The 26563-nt window shown below is 35.9% G+C and overlaps 1 protein-coding gene across 4 annotated transcripts in view; it reads left to right on the top strand.

The window, feature by feature from the left end:
• The window catches only part of TNN (tenascin N), an 86438-nt gene that overhangs the window by 43851 nt on the left and 16024 nt on the right, over nucleotides 1–26563 (top strand). For 2 of the 4 annotated variants that reach the window (XM_074308420.1, XM_074308421.1), the window contains exons 10-16: nucleotides 1498–1761; nucleotides 8268–8531; nucleotides 11104–11367; nucleotides 13949–14212; nucleotides 19636–19766; nucleotides 22729–22861; nucleotides 23828–23979. In XM_074308420.1, the coding sequence (XP_074164521.1) occupies nucleotides 1498–1761; nucleotides 8268–8531; nucleotides 11104–11367; nucleotides 13949–14212; nucleotides 19636–19766; nucleotides 22729–22861; nucleotides 23828–23979 (1472 nt within the window). The remainder of the gene's footprint in view (nucleotides 1–1497; nucleotides 1762–8267; nucleotides 8532–11103; nucleotides 11368–13948; nucleotides 14213–19635; nucleotides 19767–22728; nucleotides 22862–23827; nucleotides 23980–26563) is intronic. The other 2 variants (XM_074308422.1, XM_074308423.1) reach the window with 2 other exon arrangements.

The following is a 26563-nucleotide window of genomic DNA, read 5'->3' on the forward strand; positions in this document are numbered from 1 at the left end:
CTTGTATTTCTTCTAGCTGGCACTTAGTAATGCTTGATAAATGTTTGTCAACGAACCTGGAACATTCCCACTTTTGTCAATATTTCTAGAGAGACAGGACTCCTCCTCCTGGCTTTACATTCTCTTCAGAGGTGTCGAAGCTGTAGGGAGCATCTCTTGCTTCTCTTGCTCTTCACCTGGACTTCTTAATGACTCCTAATCTCCACAGGGGACTTAGCAGTGCTGGGAACGTCCATCTCAGGTTGCTATGCTCAGAAAAACATAAACAAAACCAGAATGCATCGAAGACAGCAAAAGAAGGTCTCAGGCTTACCTAGATAATTCATGTTTTTCCTGTCACCTATGTGCAAAAGCTTCCAGAGGTGGGGGAAGAGTGCAAAATCCCTCCCCATTGCTCTTCTCTTCTCTGATCACTTCTCAGAATTCCAGGCCATATCTTGGCAAGGGAGGAAGAAAAGAATGAAAATGACTGCTTCTCCCTTAAAATTCTACAAAATAGGCTAACCTGGAAGCACATAGGGACCAATCAGAATCTTTAGCAAGGGAACTGATCATTAGAAGGATGCTTTGTCTGGAAACTCAGTGGTACTCCTTTGATTCCCCTCATTATTACAGGTATATTGGAGAAAGCACTAGATTTAGCATCAGACAACTTAACTTCAAAGTGTAATTCTGTTAATTACTACCTGTAATACTAAATACTACCCCAGGCAGGTCATTAAACTTATCAGGACCTCAATTTCCTCCATTGCAAAATGAGAAAATAGGACTAGAGATTCCAGCAGGTACCACTGAACTCTAAGTCATATCATACCATGATTCTGTTCTATGGTGTCAAGGTAATATGGCTTGAAAGTGCAATAAGGTGTGTGTGTGTGTGTGTGTGTGTGTGTGTGTGTGCACGCATGAAAGACACACACACACACACACACACACACAGAGAGAGAGAGAGAGAGAGAGAGAGAGAGAGAGAGAGAGAGAATATTTCATGTTGACAGTAGACCTTTATGTAACTTGTCAATTTTTTCCCCTAGAGTCTAGTTATTGATTTGTAATGCTTGTAATTTCCTAAACTTTTACTAAAAGATACACAGAGCTCTTTAGAGAAGAAACCATAAATAAAATAAGTGAATGACTTGTAGATCCTATTGGAAGTCAGTTTAATCGGTGGTTTTTTGTTTTTGTTTTTTTTTGGTGTTTTTAATTGTTGCTGCAAAGAGAGACCCAATTTTCTCAACTAAGAAATTGCAAACTTAGAGACAGCCCAAAGAATGGATTTAACAATAATAAACCATAAGGACTGAGAACCAGGTATTTCCAGTTCTACAGAATCCCCTAGGTGGCTATGAGAGGGATAGCTTTATTATTATGCAGAAGGAAGGGGAGCTGATGATGGTCTTAGAAACTTTTCTTCTCCACTTAAACTTGAAAAGATGGATTGGGGCAATAGTCAACTTGGTACTAATACTTATCCTTCTCCAAACATTCTTCTTAAAGAAATTGATGACCCTAAGAACCTGATAACTGAAAGGGTGACAGAGGACACAGCCACTATATCCTGGGACCCAGTCCAGGCTGTCATAGACAGGTACATGGTACGCTACACATCTGCTGATGGAGAGACCAAGGAAATCCCAGTGGGGAAGGACAAGACCAGCACCGTCCTGACTGGGCTGAGACCCGGCATGGATTACTCTGTTTATGTCTGGGCTGTGAAGGGAGATCGAGAGAGCAAGAAAGCCAACACGAAAGCCCCAACAGGTAATAGTTCACATCTTTACAATGCCTTTATGGTTCATGGAGAGCTTTCTGGATAACAATCCTGTGAGGTAAATAATGCAAATATGATGATATCTGTTTTATAGAAGAGACACTCGAGGAGTACAGAGTCAGTCCTTTTCCAAGGATCATTATCCCCCCTTGAATTTAGATTCTTTAACTTCAGATCTAGTGGTCTCTCCATTAGGCTGCCATGAGAGAATAGAGAAGTTTATCACTGTTGTTGTTTTAGCATTTATTTGTGATACATCTGGGCATTTCTCACTACACAATTGTTTCATTATAAATCAATTTTAAATTGCTCTGCAGCTGTTATATAATTAACCTCAGTTCTTGATTTGTTTATTTTAGAATTGATATTCTATTTTATTAGAAGTCATATTTTCAGGCATAGGATAGAACTAGATTAAAAAAGCAAACTAAGTTGGATTTTAGTGGTTATCTAGTCCAGTTCCCTCAGTTTATAGACAGGGAAACTGAAACTCAGTGAAATTCACTAACTTGCTCAATGTCAAACATATGGTAAGTACCAGATCTAGAATTCAAACTCAAGTTCTTTGACTACAAATTCATTGTTTTTTCCAACATACCACACTGCATCTCTCTATTTTTTTACTCTAGTCAGAAGGTGAATATAATGGAAAATATGGAGCCAGAATTTAGATTATGAAATATTGAAAATATCAAAATATTGAAAGCAGTGATTGTTTTGTGTTCATTCTAGAGTAAGTCCTTGATAAATATATGTCTATCTGACTGACAAAGTTATTCTGTGATATAGGAGTGACGTCATCCCTCTTAGTCCTGATGTGCTCATTCATAAAACAGGATGACTGAATTAGATCACTTCTGAATACCCTTCTTAACTCTCAAAGTCTACTCTTCTCTTTACTTTCATAAGCAATTAAAATTTTCCTAGTAAGGCTCTTTATACCACCTCTACTAATTAAGAATTACTCTGAGAGGCAAGATGATGGAACTTAAGAATTGCTGCTCTCAGAATCAGGAAATGAAGACAATAAGCATTTATTAAGTATCTACATATGTACCAAGCACTAGATTAACTGCTGATGATCCAAAAAAGAAAAAGAAAAAGGACAAAAAAAATAATTGGTTTAAACAAGCTTATAATTTAATTGGGGATGTGGAAGCAAGATGCAAATAGCTATGCACAAATAAGATATACAGTATATTGGGAAACTAGAGGACCAGGAAATATGAAAGATGCAGAAGATGGGATTTTAGTGGAGACTTAAAGAAAGATTTCAAAAAAGCTGGGAAACACAGGAGATTAGGGAGGCAGGAGAGAATTCCAGGCATGGGGGTCAGCTTGTGAAAAAGAGAGTTCAGAGGTGGAGCATTATGCATGAGTAGCAATATAAGGAGGCTAAAGTTGTGGATTATGTGCAGGGCAGTAAAATACAAGAAGACTACAAAGGTAGGAAGAAGCCAGGTTACGAAAGTCTTTAAATATTAAACAGAAGATTTATATTTGCTACTGGAGGTGGTGGTGTTTATTGCATAGAGGAGTGAGAAAGACCTGCTTCTGCTATATCTTTTACAAAAAGCCTTTCCAGTCCCTCTTAATTCTAGTTCCTTCTTGCTATTTACTATTTATCCTGTTTGTACTTGTTTGTGTATATATATATATATATATCTTTATAGATATATATATATCTTTATAGATATATAGATATATGTTTGTAGATATTGTTCACATGTTGTCTCTCCCATTCAATTGTAAGCTCCTTTGATGACAGGGATTTTTTTTTACCTCTTTTTGTATCCCCAATCTTTTAACATAGTGTCTGGCACATAGTAGGTGCTTAATAAAGGTTGATTGAGTATAAATGCTGAGAGACACTGAGGAAATTATTTTACTTCTCCTTGTTTCAGGTAAAGCTCTAGGACTATAGATTACTGAGGAGATGACTAATTGCATTGGTAGAGGGAATTTCTTTGTCAGCACAGGTGTGGTTTAAAAAATGCTTTATTAATAAAAAAGCATTGTTATTTTAAAATGTATTGTATCATATAAAGGTCAGTTTTGACAGGCAGGTAGATCAGACTCCTAAATTAAAGAAGCACTTTGACAAAGATAATACTCTCACAAGCTTTTCAGATGATTTTTTCCTTATTGAGGTTCAGAAGAGACATAGCAGTCAATAATGGCTTTGCAAGTTGATGCCAGTCAGGAGTACTAGAATCCTGATTCAGAAGGAACTGGAAATATATGTGTAACAGGATAACTGGAGGATCTGCTGCACAGGGCATTTCTTACTGAGCTAGCCATATAATCTATCTCCTTTGATGGGGTATATGGCTTGCTAAACTTAGCAACAAGGAGATACAATGGTCAGAGTACTGGACTTGGAGTCAAAAGACCTGAGTTCAAATCCAAGCTCAGACATTTATTTAGCTTTGTGATTGCTTAACCTTTGGTGTCTCAGTTTCTTCAATTGCAAAATGCTGGAAAAATATGGAGGATAATGAAGGATAATAATAGCACCTGCCTCTCAGGGTTGTTTTGAGGGCAAAAAGTGCTAAAATTTGTAAGATACTTTATAATCATTAAAATGTTATGTAAATGCTAGCTATTAAATAGCATATGCAATAAGTAACTCCTGGTTAGTTCCCACGTATCCCCATGACTTAGAGGAAAATTGTAACAAGGGTAATGGAGCTGACCATGTGCATTGACTTCTTGTTAAGGATCACAGATTTACTTTTTTCGGATGACAAAGCAATTTCTTATTGGATTTCCTGACCATAGGTAGTACCAGAGGGGATTTGGGTAAATGGCTTGTAAACTGGTCATTCTGTAGATTTTAGTTAGAGAAAGTCAGCTTTTAAATTCTATTGTAGGTAAGCCTCTTTGTTGCTATACATGTTAAACATAGAGAATGTTTTGATTAAAGTATGGCATACCAAATCATTCCTCCTAAGGAATAATGTCTTGCCTCACTACACATTTATCTACATTAGTTAATATCATTTGTAAAGGTAGTTGAAATGACTACATCTTCCATATCACAGTCTAATGCAGTGACCATATGGAGATATAACCTAAGTAACTTCCCTAGTAATAAAAAGGAAATTAGAAAGACTCATTAATTCTTTGCCATCACAAAGGCAAAATGCAGTGAATAAACAAAATTTTTGTTATATTTCTCTTATTGAAAAATTTATTGGGGCAATGAAGTTAATGCTTGGAGACTGTCATGTGCAGAAAGAATTATAATTTGAGAAATTACTATATCCCTCGCTCCTTTGCATCTAGAGATATTCTAGTAATGCACATTCCTAAGAAGGAAGAAATCTTTTATTCTTCATGCCTTAATTTACTCATTGGGCCTTGGCTGATTCTTAGAAATTATTATGATCTACAGTGCCTTTAGGCATAATATTGTATAGTTTCCCTGTTTGTTTTCTGGCTGTATCTGAAATCTGTCTAAAACCATGATTGCTACTCTTGCTGTTTTGGATCCTGTCAAGTCATAATAAGTTATACTGCAACCCTTCATTTTAACAGTAAGAATCTTTATGTTTTAAGTGTATTTTCTTGCTTTCTGTAAAAATTATTAGGCTTGAGTTTTTAATTTATTCTGTCACACTCCTTACTTTATGGCTAGATTTATCCTATTAATATTCATAGTTGGGATTAAATTTATTTTCTCTTTATCAAATGCTGCTATGATCTTTTTCTTGTTCTTCTTGCTCCCCTTCAGCCCATTCAAAAGAAAGAAATCTTTACTTTGAGCTTTTGTTGATGTTTGATTGTGTAGGACTCTTCAAAACCCCAATTTGGGGTTTTCTTGGCAAAGATACTGGAGTAGTTGCTATTTCCATCTTCAGCCTATTTTTTGAGGAGGAAACTTGAGACAAACAGGATAAAATGACTAGCCCACTAGTGTCTGAAAGTCAGATTTGAACTCAGGAAGATGAGGCTTCTTGACTCCAAGCTCAGCATTCTATTCACCATTTAGCTGCTACTAGGTACCCAAATTTTATATTATAATAATTTGGACATAGGCTTCTCTTTTTACTCTCCCTTCTTAGGACAGACCTAATCACAAATGGATTTTGCATTTTTTTCCTTTTATTTTATATTCTTACTTTATTCAAAAAATTAAAAAAATTCCTTCCCTTACCTGGTCCAAATAAGATAATTAAATTTCACAAAACCTTCTGTTATTCTGTGATTCCTTTTGACCTTTTACTTTCTTCTTGGCATTTTAACTACTTTCTCTCATCCCTTCTTCTCCCTTTTCAGAACATTAGTATGTCTGTTTACCATCGGTCCCTCTAACAATTGTCATTTTCCTTTTTTTAATCATCTAATGTGTATTACGCAGAACTTCAGAGGTACTTTAGTTTGCATTTGGAACACATCTTCAAATGGTAGTGATAGCCTAAATTTCTTTGAAAGCTGTTTTTATATCTTTTGATTATTTATCTAATGAGAATAAGCTCTTATTCTTATATTTCTATCAGTTCCAATGTCTATTCATATCTTGGATATAAGACTTTATCAGAAAAATTTGCTACAAAGACCTTCTTCCCCTCCACAGTAATTTGTTTCTCTTCTAATATAACCACATTGGAGTCTTGATACAATACTTTTAAAATTTTATATAATCAAAATTGTCCATTTTATTTCCTTTGATCTTCTTTATCCCTTAATTGATCATAAATGTCTCCCTATCCATAATTGAAAGGGAATTTTCTTTTTTGCTCTTTGAATTAGTTTATGGTATAATAAATTATATCTAAGTCATCTATTTGGGGTTTACCTTAGTAATGAGAATCTTTGGATTTATTGATCACTGTTACTATATTTATTTGCTTCTGTATAGTGCACATAATCTGTTCCATTGATTAACCCCTCTATTTTTAAACCAGTATTGAATAATTCTGATGATTACTGCTTTTCTGATATTCCTAATACTTACCCAGTTCCAGTGATATCAAAGCTGAAAGAGAGAGATTATATACTCCTACTGCTGCTACTACCTCTGCTAATTCAGTGGCTCCCAGGGCCTATTCCCCTGGGAGTGCAGTCAATTTTCCCTGATGACCTTCCAGGTCTTAGGCTAAAATATTAGACTAAAATCTAATAAGAAAATTTGCTAAAGATAAAAGGTCTTACAGTTGAGTTAAACAGATCAACAAACTTCATAATTACAAAACTGTGGAGGTCTGGCCAGACTATACATATGGTAGTCATGAAAATGAATACAATATTAAATGCCATAAAAGAGGTATAATATTCAAAACCAGGAAGATAATGAGGGAAGGACAGGGAGCAAGAATTTCTTGAAGTGCCTGTCACATTCCAGGTTCATTACAAATACTAGATTCTAATAACAACCCTCTGAGATTATCCTCATTTTACAGTATATTGGTATATTGTATACAGTTGAGGAAACTGAGGTAAACAGATGTTAAAGGACTTGCTTTGGTTCACACAGTCAGTAAGTATCTCAGACTGGATTTGAGGTCTGAGATCTCTGGACTTCAGGCCCAGGGGTACCTGATAGTTCCATTGTATTTTGTCTTGATCAAATTACTTGTAGAGTTCTGTTTTAGTCATGAGGGTCATATTGACAAACTATAGGATGTCTGTAAAAAAAGCATCAAAAGGAAGGAGCGAGGAAGATTTAAATTAAAAAAAAATTAAAATAAAAAAAGATAAGATCATAATGATGGTCTTTAAGTATGTGAAGGACTGAAAAGTGAGAAAGAGATCAGTATGGGCTCAAAAGATACAACAAGGAGAAATTGGTTTAAGTTGTAAAGAAGCAATTTTATGTTAGGAAATTTCCTAACAATCAGGGCAAAAAGTGAAATGGGTTGCCATAGGTGGTAGTGTTCTCCCTTTCACTAGAGTCTTCAAGCAAAGATGAGCACCTCTTGCTTGCGTTATAGATAAGTTCCTATAGTTTTATTCTTTTTTGAAAAAAATTTTTCTTGCATTATCTTATCCCATATTATTTCTTATTGCATGAGAACCTTTTCTTTACTTCCTCAATTCCAAAAGATCTGCTCCAATTTTTCCATGGGAATTTCCTTCCATTTAACATTTTATTTGTTCTTCCACTTTCTTTGGCACATTTCTAGCTATTTTTTAAGATGAGGAGGAAGCAAGAGGTTTATATACAAGTCATCTTGCTGGAAATTCCTAATTTGTTTATTCAGATGTTCTCAGCTGGCCGTAAGACTGACTAATTCTGTGGTAGAAGAGTTGTTCCTCAGGTGATCCATTCTTCTCCTTATTTGAGAAGCTATATAGTCTAAATGAATACATTTAAAATAGATCTAGGAAAAAAGTTCCATGAACTCCTTCAGGTATCTATGTAAGGAATAGCCTGAAAATTGTGCAGAAAGTAGCTATGATGAAAGTTCTTGAGACTTGCTATACCTCCACCAATACTAATGAAAATTGTTTGGTGCCAATGTTTATTTTTTCCCAAACTTTTTTCTTAAAGAACTTGATGACCCTAAGAACCTGATAACCGATCAGGTGACAGAGGACACAGCCACTATAACCTGGGACCCAGTCCAGGCTGTCATAGACAGGTACATGGTCCGCTACACATCCGCTGATGGAGAGACCAAGGAGATCCCAGTGGGGAAGGACAAGACCAGCACCATCCTGACGGGTCTGAGACCAGGCATGGATTACTCTGTTTATGTCTGGGCTGTGAAAGGAGATCGAGAGAGCAAGAAAGCCAACACGAAAGCCCCAACAGGTGATGGAGCATGATAAGATAAAAACCTTAGAGGTTACAAAGTAGATCTGTAAGGGGAAAAAGGATACAAGCATTTATTAAAGCTACTATGTACTATCCTAAGTGCTTTATGCCAGGGTTTCTTAAACTTTTTCCATTAGTGATTCTTTGTAGCCTAAGAAATTTTTACATGACCCCACATAATAAATTAATACATTTTTATCTATCCTTAATCATAATTTCATGACTCCTATGATCTGTTACATAATCTTATATGGGGAACTTATGATTTATTATCAGTAAATGTTTGATTTGTATACCTATTTTATATTATATATTATACACCTATTTTATATACCCTGGAGTCATGTAAAATTTTTTTAGACTAAAAGAGATTGCAAATGGAAAAAGTTTAAGAAGCCTTGCTTTGTAGAATCTCATTTGGTCCTCATAACAACATTTAGAGATTAAGGCTATTATTAAATCCATTTTACAGTTGAGAAAAACTGAGGTTTGAGAGGTTAAGAGACAGGTAAGAGTTTGAGGCCAATTTGAACCCAGAGTTTCCAGACTTGAAGTCAGTCCCTATCCACCTAGCTGCTTTCTAGCTTGTTTATCCAAGCCTTTTTCCTTTCTTTAAAAGTGGTACAGAATGATATTATATGAGCAATTGCAATATTTCCTTTCCCCTCATTATATATAACCTATATTTCTAATTCCATCCACTTTTTTAAAATGGAGTTTTTTGTATGAGTAAGGTCCCAATTAGTACAAATAATAAATCTTGTGTAGTGGAAACATTATTTGAATCCACACTACCTATTTCCATTGGGCTAGATCAATGACACATTTTACTTACCTATAACTTTGAATAGCACAAATCTGAATACATGAAACCTTTTAATGATACTTAACATTTGTATTAATTGAGACTTAGTTGTTGCATTTTCTAAATCATGATTGGACAAACATTTCTGCAACTCTTGTTTTGATTCTATCTTCTTCTTTTGTCTTAGACTATACTTCTGGGTCTTCCCCTGAACAAATGAGAGGGAAAAGAGAATACAAAATCAAGAAGCGCTTGCCATAATAGTAGCTACAATAAAACTTCAAGATAAAAATTTGAATGATAGCAGGTTTTTCAGGGAAACATGTCTATATAGATATATATGTGACTCAAATTAAAAGCCTTTTAGAATTCTGATGTGTGCTAAGATGGGAAAGGATGAGGGACATGTCCATTAGTCTTTAGTGAGATTTAATGAGAAAGTAGTGATATAGTCAGGGAGCTATAACCAGAAATTCTTTCACTTGGGGCACAAGTGAAGAACAGAGCCAAGCCAGGGCCACCAGTCACATTGGTAAGGGGATGGCTCATATGATAGGAAGTCTAAGTGTGTAGGAAGAAAGCTTGGTCTGTGAGAGGGGCAGACCAATATATAAAATATCATCATCTCAAGGTGGAAGAAGGTCCCTACTATTAGGAAACAGGTACCTCTTATGTCTGGGTCGTGGTGCAGACTCCTGATCACTGGAATGATTTATGCTTCTGCATATACACCATTGTGAATAGTAATTTCTAATACCTTGCTCACCTGCCAATGACATGCGTCTCTGTGCTATTCCTTATACAAGATACTCTATCTTCATGAAGCATTTTCACTGCCAGTCTTTCCTTGCCTGGAAGACTATCCTTCCTTATTTCTACCTCTCAGCTTACTTCAGGTTCCAGTTAAAAGACTATCTTAATAATATAGTAATTATAATAAGCTTTTCCTGATCCCCCCTTAATACTTGTACCTTTCCTCTATTGATTAGTTCCAATTTATCCGATTTCTATTGTTTATATATTAACTGTTTTCATGTTGTCTGCCAATTTGTCTGTAATATAGTGCATGTAAATGGGAATATGTATAATCAGCCTGAGAATACCAGCTAATAAGGGGCTTTAAATGCTAAACAGACACTTCTGTTTAGCATTTAGAGGCAGTAAAGAGCCACTGAAAGTTATAATTCAGAGTAGTGAAATGCATAAATATCTCTACAGATATCATTTTATCAGCTGTGTGGAGGATGGATTGAAGAAGGAAGAGATTAGTTGCAAGGAAACTGATTAGGAGGTTATTATAATAATTTGAACTAAGGAGATGGCTATGTGGATAGAAAGAGATGGATGCAAGACATACTGAAAAGGTAGAATGTATAAGACTTTGTAACTGATTGGGGAGGAATGAAAGTGAAGAGTTAAGGATGACAAATTCTGAAAAGGGGTGATTGAAAGAATGGTGGGGATCTGGTACCTATAACCAAAATAGTAAAGTTGAGGAGAGGAATAGGATTATGAGGGGAAGATAATGAATTCTGATCTTAAATTTTGTGCTTTTTCTAATATAGCATTCTCTCTTCCTGCAAAATTGATCAACAGTCTGGGGAGACGTGCTCCCACCCAGGGCAAATGAGACAAGTTGAAAATAATATGACAAGACAGAATAAACTGTTTGCAAGAAAGTCCTGAAATTGTTCCAGATCAAGATAAATGCACTTCAGATCATATATTTTGGTGCTTGTTAATAGTTCTGTATTTTTCTTTCAGAGATTGATAGCCCCAAAAACCTAGTGACCGACCAAGTGACAGAGGACACAGCCACTATATCCTGGGATCCAGTCCAGGCTGTCATAGACAGGTACATGGTGCGTTACACCTCAGCTGATGGAGAGACCAAGGAGATCCCAGTGGGAAAGGACAAAACTACTACTATTCTAACAGGCTTAAAGCCTGGCATGGAGTACACTGTTTATGTCTGGGCTGTGAAGGAAGACCAAGAGAGCAAGAAAGCCAACACTAAAGCCCTTACAGGTAATAGGAAAGGAGAGAAACAGAAACCAATTCATTGACTCAGAGATAGTCAGGTGACATTAAACTCTGACTTATAAAACAATGATATAATATTAAACTATTGTTGCTGTCTGATGATGAGGGTATCAAGGTACTGAGGACTCAATCTGGGATGGTTTTATGTTAGAATTCTCCAGAAGAAATAACAAAATGGTAGTCCTGTGTTGTCCAATGACTCAGATGAAACTTTTTTACAAGACCTCTTGATTTAAAAAAATATGATGGTAGCATCTTGTGTTTTTAAAAAATTATTATTTTACCTTTAAATGCTCTAGAGACTAGAAAAAAACTTTCTTGGGTTTTGCTCATTGAACCACATAAAATAACATTTCAGGATGCTTATTAAATTATATTTTCTTTGAAGAAGGACTGTGAAAATAATATCCATAATACCCCTGTGATTTTGTAAGGTAGAGTTGGCTCCTACAATATTTTAAAGATAATAAAACTGGAGCCCAGATAAGGATAATGAATGGTTTATTTTCAGAGAAATACCATAGTGCATGGGGGAGCTTGTGTCTCCCGATGGTGCCAGTTTACAATCTTTTTAAGGTCGGAAGTGGGATATCATATAAAGTAAGTTTTGATGAAGGACAGTAGACAGATGAGAGAAAATTAAGGGGAATAAAGTATTAATAGAAATTGGAGAAGTAGTAGGGATACTATGATTGTATCTATGAGGAGAAAATCATACATTTGAATAGGAAATTTAAGAAGGGAAAGAAAATTAGGGGGAATTGAGAAAAGAGAATTATTTCTTTAGTATTTATCATTCACACATCTTCATGTCTTCTTGTTTTTTCTATGGAAATTTCTGTTTTTAAATGAAGAGACTATTGTTTTAATTTAAGATGCTTCTGTTCTGTATCTGTATGCATGTATAGAGCATGTACATGCACCTGTAGTGTATATGTCTACATATCTATATCTATATCTATATCTATATCTATATCTATATCTATATCGATATCGATATCTATATCTATATCTATACACATACATGGAAAAAAAGGTAAAGACAAAGTCAACTGAAGGAATCTAGCAGAATAGTCAGTTTTGTCAAAGACCTCAGATATCCTTATATAAATCTGTTGTAATAGAAAGATTTACTACCATATAGTAGGGGTGTGCTGGAACCTACTCAAATTGGGAAGTGAAAGCCAATTGTTAAATTTCCGTTATGAACATTTAAATCTCAGAAATCTGCAAATTCTACAAAAGGGCTTGATTTATTATTTTGCTGATTGTTTATATTTAAGAAAGTAATGGAAGAAAAATTAATAATGTGAATTAAATTTAAAAAGCATATTGATTTTATCTCTCTGGAGAGTCAGTTGTTAAACATTTACCAGCACAATATTACATTTAAGTAAGGAAAAGCAACATGACAGAATACAAGTAATAGACTAGTAGACACATAATTTTGTGCAATCTTGGGCAAGCCAGTGAACCCACTGGGACCTCAATTAGTTTCTTCATCTAAGATTAGTTAATAGTTCAATAAATATTTATTATGAGCCAGGCACTATGCTAAAAAATGGAGCTAAAATATGAAAAAACTTATAAACGTATGTGGGAGAAACTCTTTGTTCCATACCATAATCAGAGGAGCAGAAGGTACTGATAAGGTATGAGTACTAAGATTCATATGATCTTACAGGATGATCAGATTCCTGATATTGAGGTTAGGGGGTTTGATGGAGATGTCCAAAGGAGTATCTAGGTGGGACTATGTATAAAATGTTTAAAAATCTATAAAATGAGAGGTCTATATTAAATAGTCTTTCTAATGTCTCTCCCAACCCTAAAGCAATCTCTAATTCTAAGTAAGCACTTGGAAGTTACAGCAGAAGTATTTAATCAGTGATTTTGTGGCTCAAAATGTTGCTCAGAAGATCCCTTTCCTCTCATTTTTTGGTTGTTATACTGTGCATATTTATTAAAAGGGTTTTTTCCTCTTTTTCCTTTTAAAATGGAAGCTATAAAGGAGAGAGAAAATGATTATTAAATGAAAAATAAAATTACATTTATAAAATAAAAATAAAAAATAAAGGTACATGAAGAAAGACTATCTGCATTAAGGGAAAAACTGATAAATAGGAGAAGTTTTGTAGAGATATCTCTAGGGTGGGAGACTAGAGGGAAAAAGGGAAAAAAAGAAACTTGCATGCTAATTTTGTTATATAATTTGAAAGGAATAGCAAGTTGTACATAGTAGATTTGCAGTTTGATTTTATTGTACTATTTTAGGGAAAAACTTTATTCCATAAATTAAAAATAAAATAAAAAAATAAAAATAAGTGCTGCTATTGATTTAAAAAAAAAAAAGTGAATTGGGGATAAACCTGGGGGAGTGGGAACTAGGTGCTACTTGCTCCTTTAGCTCCCCCAAGTGGTCATGAAGGAAATAACTGTTATTGTGTTGAGCATGGTGACCCCTGATCATTTAAGCTTGCTTTCTCCAGACCTTAAAAGAGGATAAATTGATGATGATGGGAGCTTGGAGACAATATTTATCCTTTTCTGAATTTTTTTCTTAAAGAAATTGATAATCCCAAGAACCTGATGACTAACCAGGTGACAGAGGACACAGCCACTATATCCTGGGACCCCGTCCAGGCTGTCATAGACAGGTACATGGTACGCTACACATCCGCTGCTGGAGAGACCAAGGAAATTCCAGTGGGGAAGGACAAGACCAGCACCGTCCTAACTGGTCTGAGACCCGGCATGGATTACTCTATTTATGTCTGGGCTGTGAAGGGAGACAGACAGAGCAAGAAAGCCAACACGAAAGCATTGACAGGTAATAAGGGACCCATTGTTAAGTTACCTAGAGGAGGAAAAGAAGCCTTTTTTTTCTTTTTCTTTTTTCTTATTTTCCCTCTGAATTCTAAAGCTTTATGTGGGTTAGAAAGAAGGAAATAAAGCATTCTGATTCTAATCTTTGTTTTTTCTGGTAACTAAGTGGTCTTCTTGCACTGTATATTTGTTTTTTATGTGTCGTAGACCTCAAGTAATGGCAAAAAATCTCAGAGTACAGATGTCAGAGAATCCTAGTTCATGTACAACAGTCTCTGAATAATTCCTCCTTTGGATTGTGTGTATCAAATCATGTACGTACATGATGATGATGGCAATCATTTAAAAAATTACAGACTCAGTTTTAGAACTGGAAAACACCATAGATATCCTGTAGCCTAACCCTCACATTTTGTATTTAAGATGAGATCCAGAAAGGTCAAATGTCTTCCTCAAGTCACACATGGTAAGTGGCAAAGTTGGGATCACTTAGTAGCTAAGTCTTAGACAGTTGTTTGGTATCAAAACAAAGTTCTATTCTAGTCCTGTGGCTCATATTTATAATTTACTCTTTGGTTAAATTTGGAATGCTTATTTTTATCTAATTCCTCTCCCCCATCTTCCATAACCCTGAAAGAAACTCAGAGTACCTCAAGCAGGTAGCCTGAATTCCTTTTTCTGTGTTCTCAAAGACAACAACATTCCTGTATGGGTGGGAAGAATTTGTGTTATACCATGATTGAGATTTGTTTTCAAACGATTCATGAGCCCCCTGTTTACCATAACTCATGCCCTGATTCTCAGATCACAGATTTTGTTGGAAGACAGCATTGTGAAAGAAGAATTGGATTGGGTTCAAGGCCCAAATAACTATGTGATCTTCAGCACGTCATTTTGTGTTTAGGTCTATGTATTTTCTCATTTGTCAAATAGGAATAATTATCCATATTCTACCTATATCATAATTGTGATGAAAAAAGAAGATAATAGAGATAAAATATATTATAACTTTAAAATGTTGCATTAGCACATATCATTTATTATAATTTAAAACTGATTTCATTAGTATAGTTAATCAATATACATTTGTTAAGTGTCATTTATTAAACATCAGGCACTGTGCTAAGTGCTGAGAACTCATATATTGTTAGAAGGAGCTCATGGCAAGGAAACTCCTCCCATTTCTTTATATTGACTACTGCTCTGCCTATTACAGTCCTTGAGACAAATGATTCAGGGCATTAAGAGGTTAATGACCTGTGCAGTATTACAGAAGCAGATATGTCAATGTTTGGACTTAAACCAAGTCTTTCCAGCTTTGAGGTTCACCTTTTGTGTACTATATCAAGTTACTTCTAGATGATGAGGAGGAGGAGGAAGAATAGGAGAAAGAGGAGAAAGTGGGGGAAGAAAAGGAGAAGGAAAAGAAGGGGAGAGAGAAAAAACAGAGAAAGAGGAGGAGGAAAAGGAGAAGGAAGAGGAGAATGGGAAGAAGAGAAGAGGAGGAGGAGGAGGAGGAAGGAGAGGAAGAAGAAGAAAAAGGAGAAAAAGAAGAAGAAAGAAAGAAGGAAAGAAGGAAGGAAAGAAAGAAAGAAAGAAAGAAAGAAAGAAAGAAAGAAAGAAAGAAAGAAAGAAAGAAAGAAAGAAAGAAAGAAAGAAAGAAAGAAAGAAAGAAAGAAAGAAAGAAAGAAGGAAAGAAGGAAAGAAAGAAAGAAAGAAGGAAAGAAGGAAAGAAAGAAAGAAAAAATAAAGAAGGAAAGAAAGATAGAAAGAAAGAAGGAAAGAAAGAAAGAAAGAAAGAGGAGGAGCCGGAGGGAGAGAGGAGGGGAGCAGCAGACAGAGGAAGAGAACATCTTTCTGCAAGCTATTTAACCTATATTTATCTCAAGCAACTTGAAGAATTTTAGAGTTAGAAGGAACTTTTGTGGTTCTAGTCCAAGTCACATTCTCTAAAAAATCCTCATAACAAGACAACTGACCAGTGATCACTTGACTTTTTCTTGAAGACCTCCAATGGAAAAACACTTCTCCCTCTCCTGAGCTAGCCAGTTCTACTTTTAAGCTCTCATTGCTGGGAAGTTTTTCCTGACTTCAGACTTAAAAGTTGTTCCTTGGAAATTTTTCCTCATTTCTTCTATCTGGGGCATCATTGAACATGTCTAACTCATCTTTCACATGACCATGACAGTCTTTCAAGTATTGAAAGATGATCTATCATGTTCCCTTCTCCCCAGAATCTTTTCTGCCATGTTAAACCCATTTCTTCAAGCAATTCTCTTGTGGCCTGAACTCAAGTATCATTATTATTCTAGTTATTGCTCTTCAGCTTATCAATATTCTTCCTAAATTGTGGTCTTAGAAACTAAACACAATACTCAATTTTAAAAATTGTTCATTTTTACAATATTGATATTATAGTAGATATTCTTCTAATTCTGGTCACTTTTTTCTACATCAGTTCATGTAGGTCTTTCCAGTTTCTATGAAATAATTTCTTCATCTCACAGACCATAATAATATTCCATTTCTTTCATATGCTATAATTTGTTTAGTCACTTCCCAATTGATGAGCAGCTTCTTAGTTTTTGGTTATTTACCATGTCAAAAGAGTTGCTATAAATATTATTATATGGAAGAACCCCTTTCTCTTTCTCTTAGTTCTTTTATGAATAGCCTAATAATGATGACACTGGGTTAAATGGTATGTACCTTTTGGTACCTTTAACTAAATCACTGACAAAAATATTAACAGCTCAACACCAAGATTTCTGGGCAAGTTATTGTAAACTTCTTGTCCAATTGTGGCAATGATTACTTTTCATATTTGGGCATTTGCAGGTTGCATGTACCTTCGGATTCTAATGTTTATTGTGCAACAAGAAAATGATATTCACACACATGTATTGTATCTAGACTATATTGTAACACATGTAAAATGTATGGTATTGCCTGTCGTCGGGGGGAGGGAATAGAGGGAGGGGGGGTAATTTGGAAAAATGAATACAAGGGATAATATTATAATATATATATATATATATAATAAAAAAAAAAAAAAACAAAAAAAAAACAAAAAAAAAACATATTTGGGCATTTGACCAGTTCTGAGTCCAGCTAATTAAGATATTCTCTAGCCTATATTTCTTTATCTTTTTAATGCATATATATTGAAATACTTTTCTGAAGGCTAGGTAAACTCTATAGAATTTCTCTGATCTACAACTGTTGGTTGCATTAGTACTTTGGGATCACTATTTCTTTATTTCTGTAAGTTAAGATGGCACACAGTATTGTTCTCATTTTATTTTAGATGGGGAAAGACAAGGAAAAAAGTTTTTTGCTTGGTTCAGAGTCTCAGACCTAGCAACATCTGACACAACATACCCAGCTTGTTGCAATGTTGATTTCTATGACCCAAATATAAAATGTCAGATTTTTAAAAAAATATTAAGTAAGCTATTTATTGTCTCATATCACAATGATATTGGTCTCTGAGACTGTTTAATTCTTTGAACCTGCCAAAAGATTTGGTCGTACTAATCTGACCTTGGAGTTTGGACTGAGGTCATAAAGAAAGTTAAGGAAATGCATAAAGAAAGTACAGAATAGTTCAATAGCACCTTACTCTTTTGGGGGAGACTAGGGACTAAGAAATGGAGGATAGAAAGCTTCTCAGATATATTACTAAAATATATATGTACAGATTGGTGAAAGAACAATGGATGTAAAGTTAGATAATATTGATGGGGGTTGAGATTCCTTTCTAATTGCCCAACCCATGGCTGACCTTGATTCACAAATCCTGGTCAAAGGCACCCTTTGAATAGCCGGGTCCAGCCCCCACTATCAGCTCAGCTTCTCCCAGCCCTCACCTAATCTGAACTAACTGAAAAGCCCGCCTAGAACTTAGGGGTACCGCCCATCATCTTTTGGGTATAAAAGAGGTGAGCTGGAATGCCCTCTTTGCAGGAGCCCTCCCAGGTATTCTTCCAGCCATGTAAGGGTTCCTGCCCGCCCAGCGACCACCTTCAGCCCTGGCGGCTTTGTAACTGAACTTTACTTCCAAATTCCCACAATAAACCTTTTATCAATCTAGGTTTTCGGGCCTGTAAATTCATTTTACAGGGGACACTGCACCTCATCGGATTATCTATGCGTCGAGAAATGGGATTCCCCCTTTTTCTTTCCCTCATTAATATGATGGATTCAAAATCCAGTTTTGCCACTATTTGTGTGAATTTTGGGGAAATATTTTAACTTTCTAGGGCTTCATTTTGCTTCTCTTTAAAATGAAGAGATTGTAGTGGATGACTGCTAAGGTCTATTCGAACTCTCCTCTCTGTGCTTTACTTCTGTAAAATGATGGAGTTGTACTATCTGACCTTTAAATGATTCATCTCTAGATCATTTGAAGTCTGTGCAACTCTTATTTGCATCACTGTATTCCACAAGAGATTTCATTTAATTTATATTCTCAGTCTAACAGTCAACATATTCTGAGAGGAACCATGGTTTCAAGGGGTTAGACCAAAACAAACTGGATTTTAATGTTAAGGTTTTTACTTTTTAAATTCAGTTTTGATTTCCAAAGCAGGAAATTAGAATCTGTCATGTAACAGAAAAAACAGAAGGTATGCTGATCCTCTTACTGGAGAAAATCAGACCAAGCTGATGTTGTAGAAATTCAAAGTGCCCATAAAACTCTAATTTAGAATAATAGTTGTTTGATTCCTATTAAAACACAGTAATTTACTCATAAGCTGAGACCTTGTATGGAAATTTTTTAGCCTGGAGGCATCTTTTGGAGGACTGCTAAATTAAAATAACTTCTGACAAAGATTTTTTTTTTTTTTTAATGGAAATTTCAAGACACATCTTAGGGATGGTTAAAAAAATATTGAGATAAATGCTCAAATATTATAATTGAGAATTATACTCCTGCTGAATTTTGGGTTTTCTTCCCTACAGAGTAACTCATAACCCGTGATTCCATATGGAACTTGTATGGAGGAGCACATGGAAGACAGAATAAAAGCCAGAGTTCCTTTTTGTTCTCTCTGTCTGTGTCTGAATCTCTCTGCTTAGGACTTACTAAGCTTATAATAAATACATATTTTTCCATCCATTCTTTATCTCTTTCTTTCTCCTTTTTATCTTTTCTTTATTTTTTTCTCTATTCATGTCTTCATGCCAAATTGGAACTGAATAACTTTCTAAAACCTGTCTGTATGTGTATACATACTTATGCAAGTATGCATGTGTATACACATATGTATATACAACCATGTATATACATATATGTAATCTACATATTCCATTTTTCTTTTTATCTCCATTTCTATTTTTTCCCCTTCTTTCTTCCTCCTCATCCCTAGTTTTTATTTTTCTTTTCATTTTAATAATAATAATTTACCAAATCTTTATTAACAGCTATTGACCCTCCCAGAAATCTCCGTGCATCTGATGTGACACAGTCTAGTGGTGTTGTGACCTGGATGCCACCTTCTGCTCAGATTGATGGTTATATTCTAACTTACCAAGCTCCAGATGGCACCAGCAAGGTACTTGACTTTTTATATCTTTTTTTTTTTTTCCCTATCTTTCCTTTGCTCATCTATATTTAAAGTACCTGAGCTCAGTTGGTTATCTTGTTGATCACTGGACAATGGAACAATATGATAGGTCAATATATATATAGTGTCCACTCTGAATGTCCACTCTGAGCAGAGTTGCCATGCTAGATTTGGTCATTCTGAAGAGGATCCCATTTTACTGTCCTTCCTTTGCTCACCTGTATTTAAAGTACCTGAGCTCAGTTGATTATCTTGTTGATCCCTAGGCAATGTGACAATATGATACATCTATCTATCTATCTATCTATCTATCTATCTATCTATCTATCTATCTAGTTTCCACTCTGAGCAGAGTTGCCATGCTAGACTTGGTCATTCTGAAGAGGATCCCATTTTGCTGAAATAGTAGAAGGCATGTGCCATGTCACAACTCTCAGAGAGTGACAATTTAATGATTTCTACATAGATATCCAATTTAGATGAATGATAGCTACTATGATAGTTACCAGTCTTAACTTGGCTATGATAAAAGAATTTCAGGGGGCAGTAATATTTGAGACCATATTTTACACAATATTTTGCTCTTTGACAGCTTTTGAGACCCTCTTGTCAAAATAAGACCTAATAATAAAAACTTCCCATCTAAAAAATAGTTGTGGTAAACATTCTACTCTTCATCCAAAAGATTATCTTTTTCACCCTAAATATATTTCATTCAAGTCAATTCAATTTGATTTCATTCAATTTGGTTCACTTCTACATAATATTCCTTAATGTACCAGACACTGGGGATAAAAGACAAAAAAAAAAAAAAAAAAAAAAAATGAAATGGTCATATCCTTTAAGAAACTTACATCCTGAAAAAAATGGTTCAAAAACCATTAATCATCCTTAGATTGAACATGTTTAGAATTAGAGAAATTAGAAAATTAGAAAATAGCATAAGAAAAAGACATTCCCCTTTCAGAGCTTTAGGATTCATTACTCTCTAGCCTCATGTCTTTGGCTGATTGTGTATATTGAGACCTGTAGGAGGAATAGTTTTTGACTTTTGCTCTTGCAAATAACCATGGGAGGTGATGCTATAGCATGCAAGTGGATTGGATTTAGTGAAGGAGGTCTGTGTTAAGGGAAAAAAAGATATCTCTCTGCTTAATAGTTTTTAGTGTCTGGTAGAATAAGCATCCATAGGTTCCATGGATGCCTGTTTTGGTAGTATCACTATCCCACTATTCCATTTAAGAATTAAAATTTCAATCCAAAACCCTTCATGTCTTCATTTCATGTTAGAATTGAGTGGTATCTTTTAAATTGCTTTTATTTTGAGGTTTTCTTGTTTTTCTGATGGGGAAGCAGATGTCCCCATCATACTTTAAGCCTATGTTTGTTATACATGAAACAACCATTAAACAAAACAACCACTTGTTGAGATCAGAGAGGACCAACCTTAGAAGTCTAAAATGCTATTTCTAGAACTAGATATACTAAATTTCAGAGGGACCCCTTTGAATTTACTCCTGATAAATTACCAGGGAATTGCTGAACTTTGAGGGTATAGTTTCCATAATGGAAGTCTGCCTACTGCACTAACTCATAGCTTCAGGTTAATTCTCTTCCAACTCCCATAAAAACAAACAAACAAAAACCCCAAAAATATGATGTCTGAAAATAGTTAAAATTGTTGGACTTAGAGTCAGCAGGGCCCAAGCAAGGTTTGAATCTCAACTCTACGCTCAAATGAAATTAAAAAAAAAATTATATATATATATATAAATTGTTTTGTAAATGTGAAAAATTATATAATGTAACTTTCTTAGTAAATTATTATCATTATTGTAGTAACTTCCTAAATAATGTTCAGTTTCTCGTGTGACAAAGCCATCTTGCTCAATGCTGATAAAATATGGCTTTCCTGAGGTTACTCTCTTGCTTTAAACCTTTCAATGACTTCTCATTAACTATAGGATAAAGTACAAACTCATTATCCTGATATTTAAGGTCACATCAAATCAATAACCACTAAACTACGTGTTGAGGATGCAGAATTCTAGCTGCAGCCTACTTTTCCAGCCCTCTCTCACTATTGCTCCCTGAGCATATTCTGCATATGTCTTTGTACCATTATTCATAAAAATGCACATGGAATGCTCTCCCATTTTTTCTCCACAATTCCAAGCTGCTCTTTCAAGCTTCATTCAAGTCTTATTTCCTTCATGAAGCTTTCCCAAACAGCTCATAGCATTTGCTCTCTACTCTGAACTCCTCTATCTCTTTTTGTCTGTATCAGATGCTATTGTCCCTAGGTTATCACCTTATTCAATTTTGTCCTTTATTGTTTTAGATGGAGGGGGGACTGGAAAGGTACAGTATCAAGCTGTGAGTTTATAATTAGGGGGATACTTCCCATTGTAGTGAAATCCCTTCTATCCATTAAGATCAGCAATTCACTGGTAATTGAGAGTCAGAGAATTAATTGTCTGTGAGAAGATAGATTAAATCTTTCCCCTTGGTCACTTAGTAACTATATGTCTCTTTGACCAGGCTTGAATCCACCTTCTTGGCTCCCAGCCCAGTGCTCTATCCACCATGTCATGTTGCCCCGTCTATATTTTTAGTTATCTTTTTTTATGCTTCCTAAATTAGACTATAAACTTTTTTTTTCAAAAAAAGCTTCCATCTTATGTTTCCTTTAGTCTTCTGTAGTACCTAATAAAATTTCTCATATCTTATAAGTGTTCAAGAAATGATTTTTGATTGATTAATTCTGGATTAGATTAGGGACCATTGAAGATTATCAGCAGATAATAAAAATTGTCTAAAAAATATAAAATTAATACAAACTCTAGCCATGATGGAGCTGATTGCAATGCCTCTTTCACGTGTTATACTGTAGCTGATGCAAACTCACCAAATTGAATAACCAGTTTTCTAACATGTGTTTGCATTCCAGGAGGTGAAGCTAGGGCCTTGGGACCAGAGGTTTGAGCTGCAAGGCCTTGGTGTAGGAAAAAGGTACACCATTTCTCTGGTAGCCTTTAAGGGTGATCAGCAGAGCAGGATGGTAACTACTAACTTATCCACAGGTAATATGGGATCTCGAGCCTGGGAATAATTTATTATAGGCATTGTATATAGCAGATGTTGGAAAAGGATGAAGGAGCTTTAGAGAGGAACAAGTGCATGAAGTATTATGGCTTATATAGGAGTGAAGAAATGGAAATGTGTTGTGATTGTGGGCTCATCTCAGAAGTCCCTCAAAATATAAGAAGTAGTGTATGTACATATGTATATTATATACAGAGAGAGACAGACAGAGACATAGAAAGAGAGACACACACACACAGACGGAGGTAGAGACACACAGAGAGACAGAGAGACACACACAGAGATACAGAGAGAGACATACACACAGAGAATGGGGGGAGGGAGAGAAAGAGATAAGGAGAGACAGAGACAAAGAGAAACAGAGAGACAGAAAGAGAGAGAGAGAGGAAGACAGAGAGAATGAGAAAGAGGGGGGAGGGAAAGAGAGGAGAGAGACAAAGACATAAAAAGAGAGAGAGAGAGAGAGAGAGAGAGAGAGAGAGAGACAGAGAGAGAGAGAGAGAGAGAGACAGAGAAAGAGAGAATGCTCTGTAGGATATGTTTGAAAATATCTGGAGAACAAAGCAAGTGAAAAAGAGAATGTATAAGATATGTGAGCTGTTAGGATAAGCAGTAGATAGAGTGCCAGGCCTGGAGTCAGGAAGATCTCAATTCAAAACTAGTCGCATATACTTACTATCTGGATGGCTCTGGGCAAGTCACTCACCCTGCCTGCCTCAGTTTCCTGATCTGAAAAATGAGCTGAAGAAGGAAATGGTAAAGCACTCCAGTGTCTTTGCCACGAAAACCCCAAATGGGATCCCAGAGAGTCAGACAGGCCTGAAGCAATTAAACAACAAAATGTGAAGTAACAGCCAAGCAGAGGATGACTCCCAGAATAATGTGAAGCACTGTTTGTAATGTCTTTGCCTTTCCCTAATGGGGCTTTCTCTCCTCGGTTCCAGTCGGGGCTCGCTTCCCCCACCCGTCTGACTGCAGTCAGGTGCAACAGAATGGAGACGTTGGCAGTGGACTGTACACTATCTACCTGCATGGTGATGTCCACCAGCCCATGCAAGTGTACTGTGACATGGAAACCGATGGAGGCGGATGGATTGTGAGTAATATGATTCTTCCAGGGTTTTTTACCTAAGTAATTCATTTCTAGGCCAAAGGGTTGGCAAGAGCTTTTTCACAAAGCCTTGGGAAATTAATTTTTTCATTTTATTTGGAATGGAGGAGCTGTTTAGTTGCAGCATTACTTAAGGAGATTTATACTAGTTATTAAAAAAAAAAAAAAAAAAAGTTGTGTCTCCCAGGTTTGGACAGAACTGGGCTTGAATTATCTAATCCAACTCAAAGTCAGAAATGAATCCCTCCTATATCACCAATAAGCAGTCATTCAACCTTTGCTTGAATATGCTTAGTGAGGGAGAATAATTTATCTCCTAAATCAGACATTTCCCCTTTTGGGCAGCAATAATTGTTAGGAAATTTTCTCCTACATCCATCAAGCCTTAATTTGCCTCTCTGTAGACACAAAAATAAAAGGTCTGAACTGTTTGGCTTTCAATACTAATCCATGGTCTTTTCCCCTTTTCCCCCCCACACAAAGCTATTTTTTTCTATTTGTTTTGTATATATCTTTTATGTACCTAATTATTTACATGTTTTCTCCACCACTGAATGTAAATTCCTTTCTCTTTCTCTGTATCCCCAGCATTAATGCCTGGCATACTGTAAGTGCTTAATAAGTGTTTATTTACTGATCCACATCACTCAGCAAGCCTATCTCAGAGTTGAGACTAGATTCCTATTATCCCACATTTCCCACTACAACAGCATTGTTAATAGCCAGCTAACCTAATCCACTCATGCCTTCAAAACACATTGGAGGCATTCTGGACCAAGATCATCTACATAGAGGTCATCTGCCTCAGCCATCTGAATAAAGGGCTTGTTGCCCAAGGGCAGTGGCCCTGACTCAATTTGACAGGAACCAGGGCATTTCAGATGGGCCAGGATGCTAAAAGTGGAGTGTTTGTGGCCCTCTCTGAAGCTCCTGCTTCTTGGCTTTATTCTCTTGAGCAGTGTCCATATAATTCACGGAGGCTCCTATCCTGATCCAATCAGACTCATCCAATTAACTGAAGAGATGCCATAAAGTACAATCTGATCTTCTCTAGCTTGTGTCCCACACTATTAGACTTATTGCTTCCTCTCCCCTCCTGCCCTGCGGTGTTCTGGTTGTACCATCCCCGGCTCATTTTAGGTAGGAGGAAGCATAAACTCAGGGTGCTCAAACTTTATTCATTTACTCATTTGCTCAGGGGCCCTTTGAAGCCAAATGGACTGGAGCAAGCACAGATAAAATGATCCTGTCTGATAAGCAGTGAAGAAGAAAACTTATTAACCGCACAGCTGCCTCTGATGGCTGAAAGGCAATAATTGGCTTGGGTGGGGAATTCCAGATTGATTTGTAAAAGGGACAGAAAGGAGAGTAATACGGGAGGCCTTCCGCCTGACCAGACACACGAGGCTGTACCTGCTGCTTTTCATCTGTATCTTTGTATCTCAATAGATAGTGTCCCTTCAGGCTCAAAGTCTTAATTCTGGGCAATTGTGCCTATAGTTGACCACTAGGCAAACATTTTCAAGCTGTCTTTCATGGTTGCTGAAATCCAAGGCAGAGGCGGGAAAGAGATATTTCTTCATGGTTATCTGAGGAAAAGATAAGTCAGCTAGCTTGGAAATGTCCATTCTCTCTATTTGACTGCAATCCATCCTGGCTTTTTCCTAGAACATGGACATTGGCCCCAATAACAAAATAACAATAACAAAAACAAATAATAACAATAACAAATAATAACAATAATAAATCCCAATAACAAAAATGAAAAACAGTTAATAGAGCACTGGCCCTGGATTTAGGAAGACCTGAGTTCAAATCCAACTGCAGATATTTAATATTTACTATCTGTGTTACCCTGGGCAAGTCACTTAGTCCTAATTGCCTCACCAAAACAAAAAAAAAGCATAAAGCTACTTAGCAACAACCAATACCAGCTATTAGATTAGCTATTGTCAACCTTCCCCAGCTCTTGTTTTCTGTCCGAGTCTCCATGATAGTTTTTGTATATTTAAGCTTTCCAAATTCTTTCCTCAAAGTGAGTATACTTCAGAATTCTCTGACTTCTCACCAGGACATTTTGTTGACGGTTCCAGCATCTGTGGTAGTCAAGAAATTCATCGGTTTTTATGGGCCACCTTTAGAAAGCAGTACTAAGCTGCCCAAGGCTCTAATTCCCTTCCAGAAGAAATCTGTAGAGTGGGCAGCAGGAAGTTCAGTGCTTAGCAGAGGGTGGAAGAGACTTCCCTGATCTAGATGAATTTTCTGGGAGCTAGAATTAGGAATATCAGAGAGAATTTGTGATCCTATTAAGTAGATTAAAACCATATTTCCAGCTTTTTTTCCCATCTTCTCCATTTTGAAAGGCTTGTGGATTATAATTCCATTGGCTTAAAAAACAAACAAACAAACAAAAAAACTAAGACTAAAACTAAAAAAATGAATCTATGATTTGTTGATGTAGGGAATCCCCGGAAAGACATTTTCTTTATCGATGCAGGTTAGAACCTGCTTTGAAATTTAGAGTGTTCAAGACTTGCCCAGGGTCACACAGTTAATATGTGTGGCAAAG

The sequence above is a fragment of the Sminthopsis crassicaudata genome, chromosome 4 (genome assembly GCF_048593235.1).
Source record: "Sminthopsis crassicaudata isolate SCR6 chromosome 4, ASM4859323v1, whole genome shotgun sequence".
NCBI classification, from domain to species: Eukaryota; Metazoa; Chordata; class Mammalia; order Dasyuromorphia; family Dasyuridae; genus Sminthopsis; species Sminthopsis crassicaudata.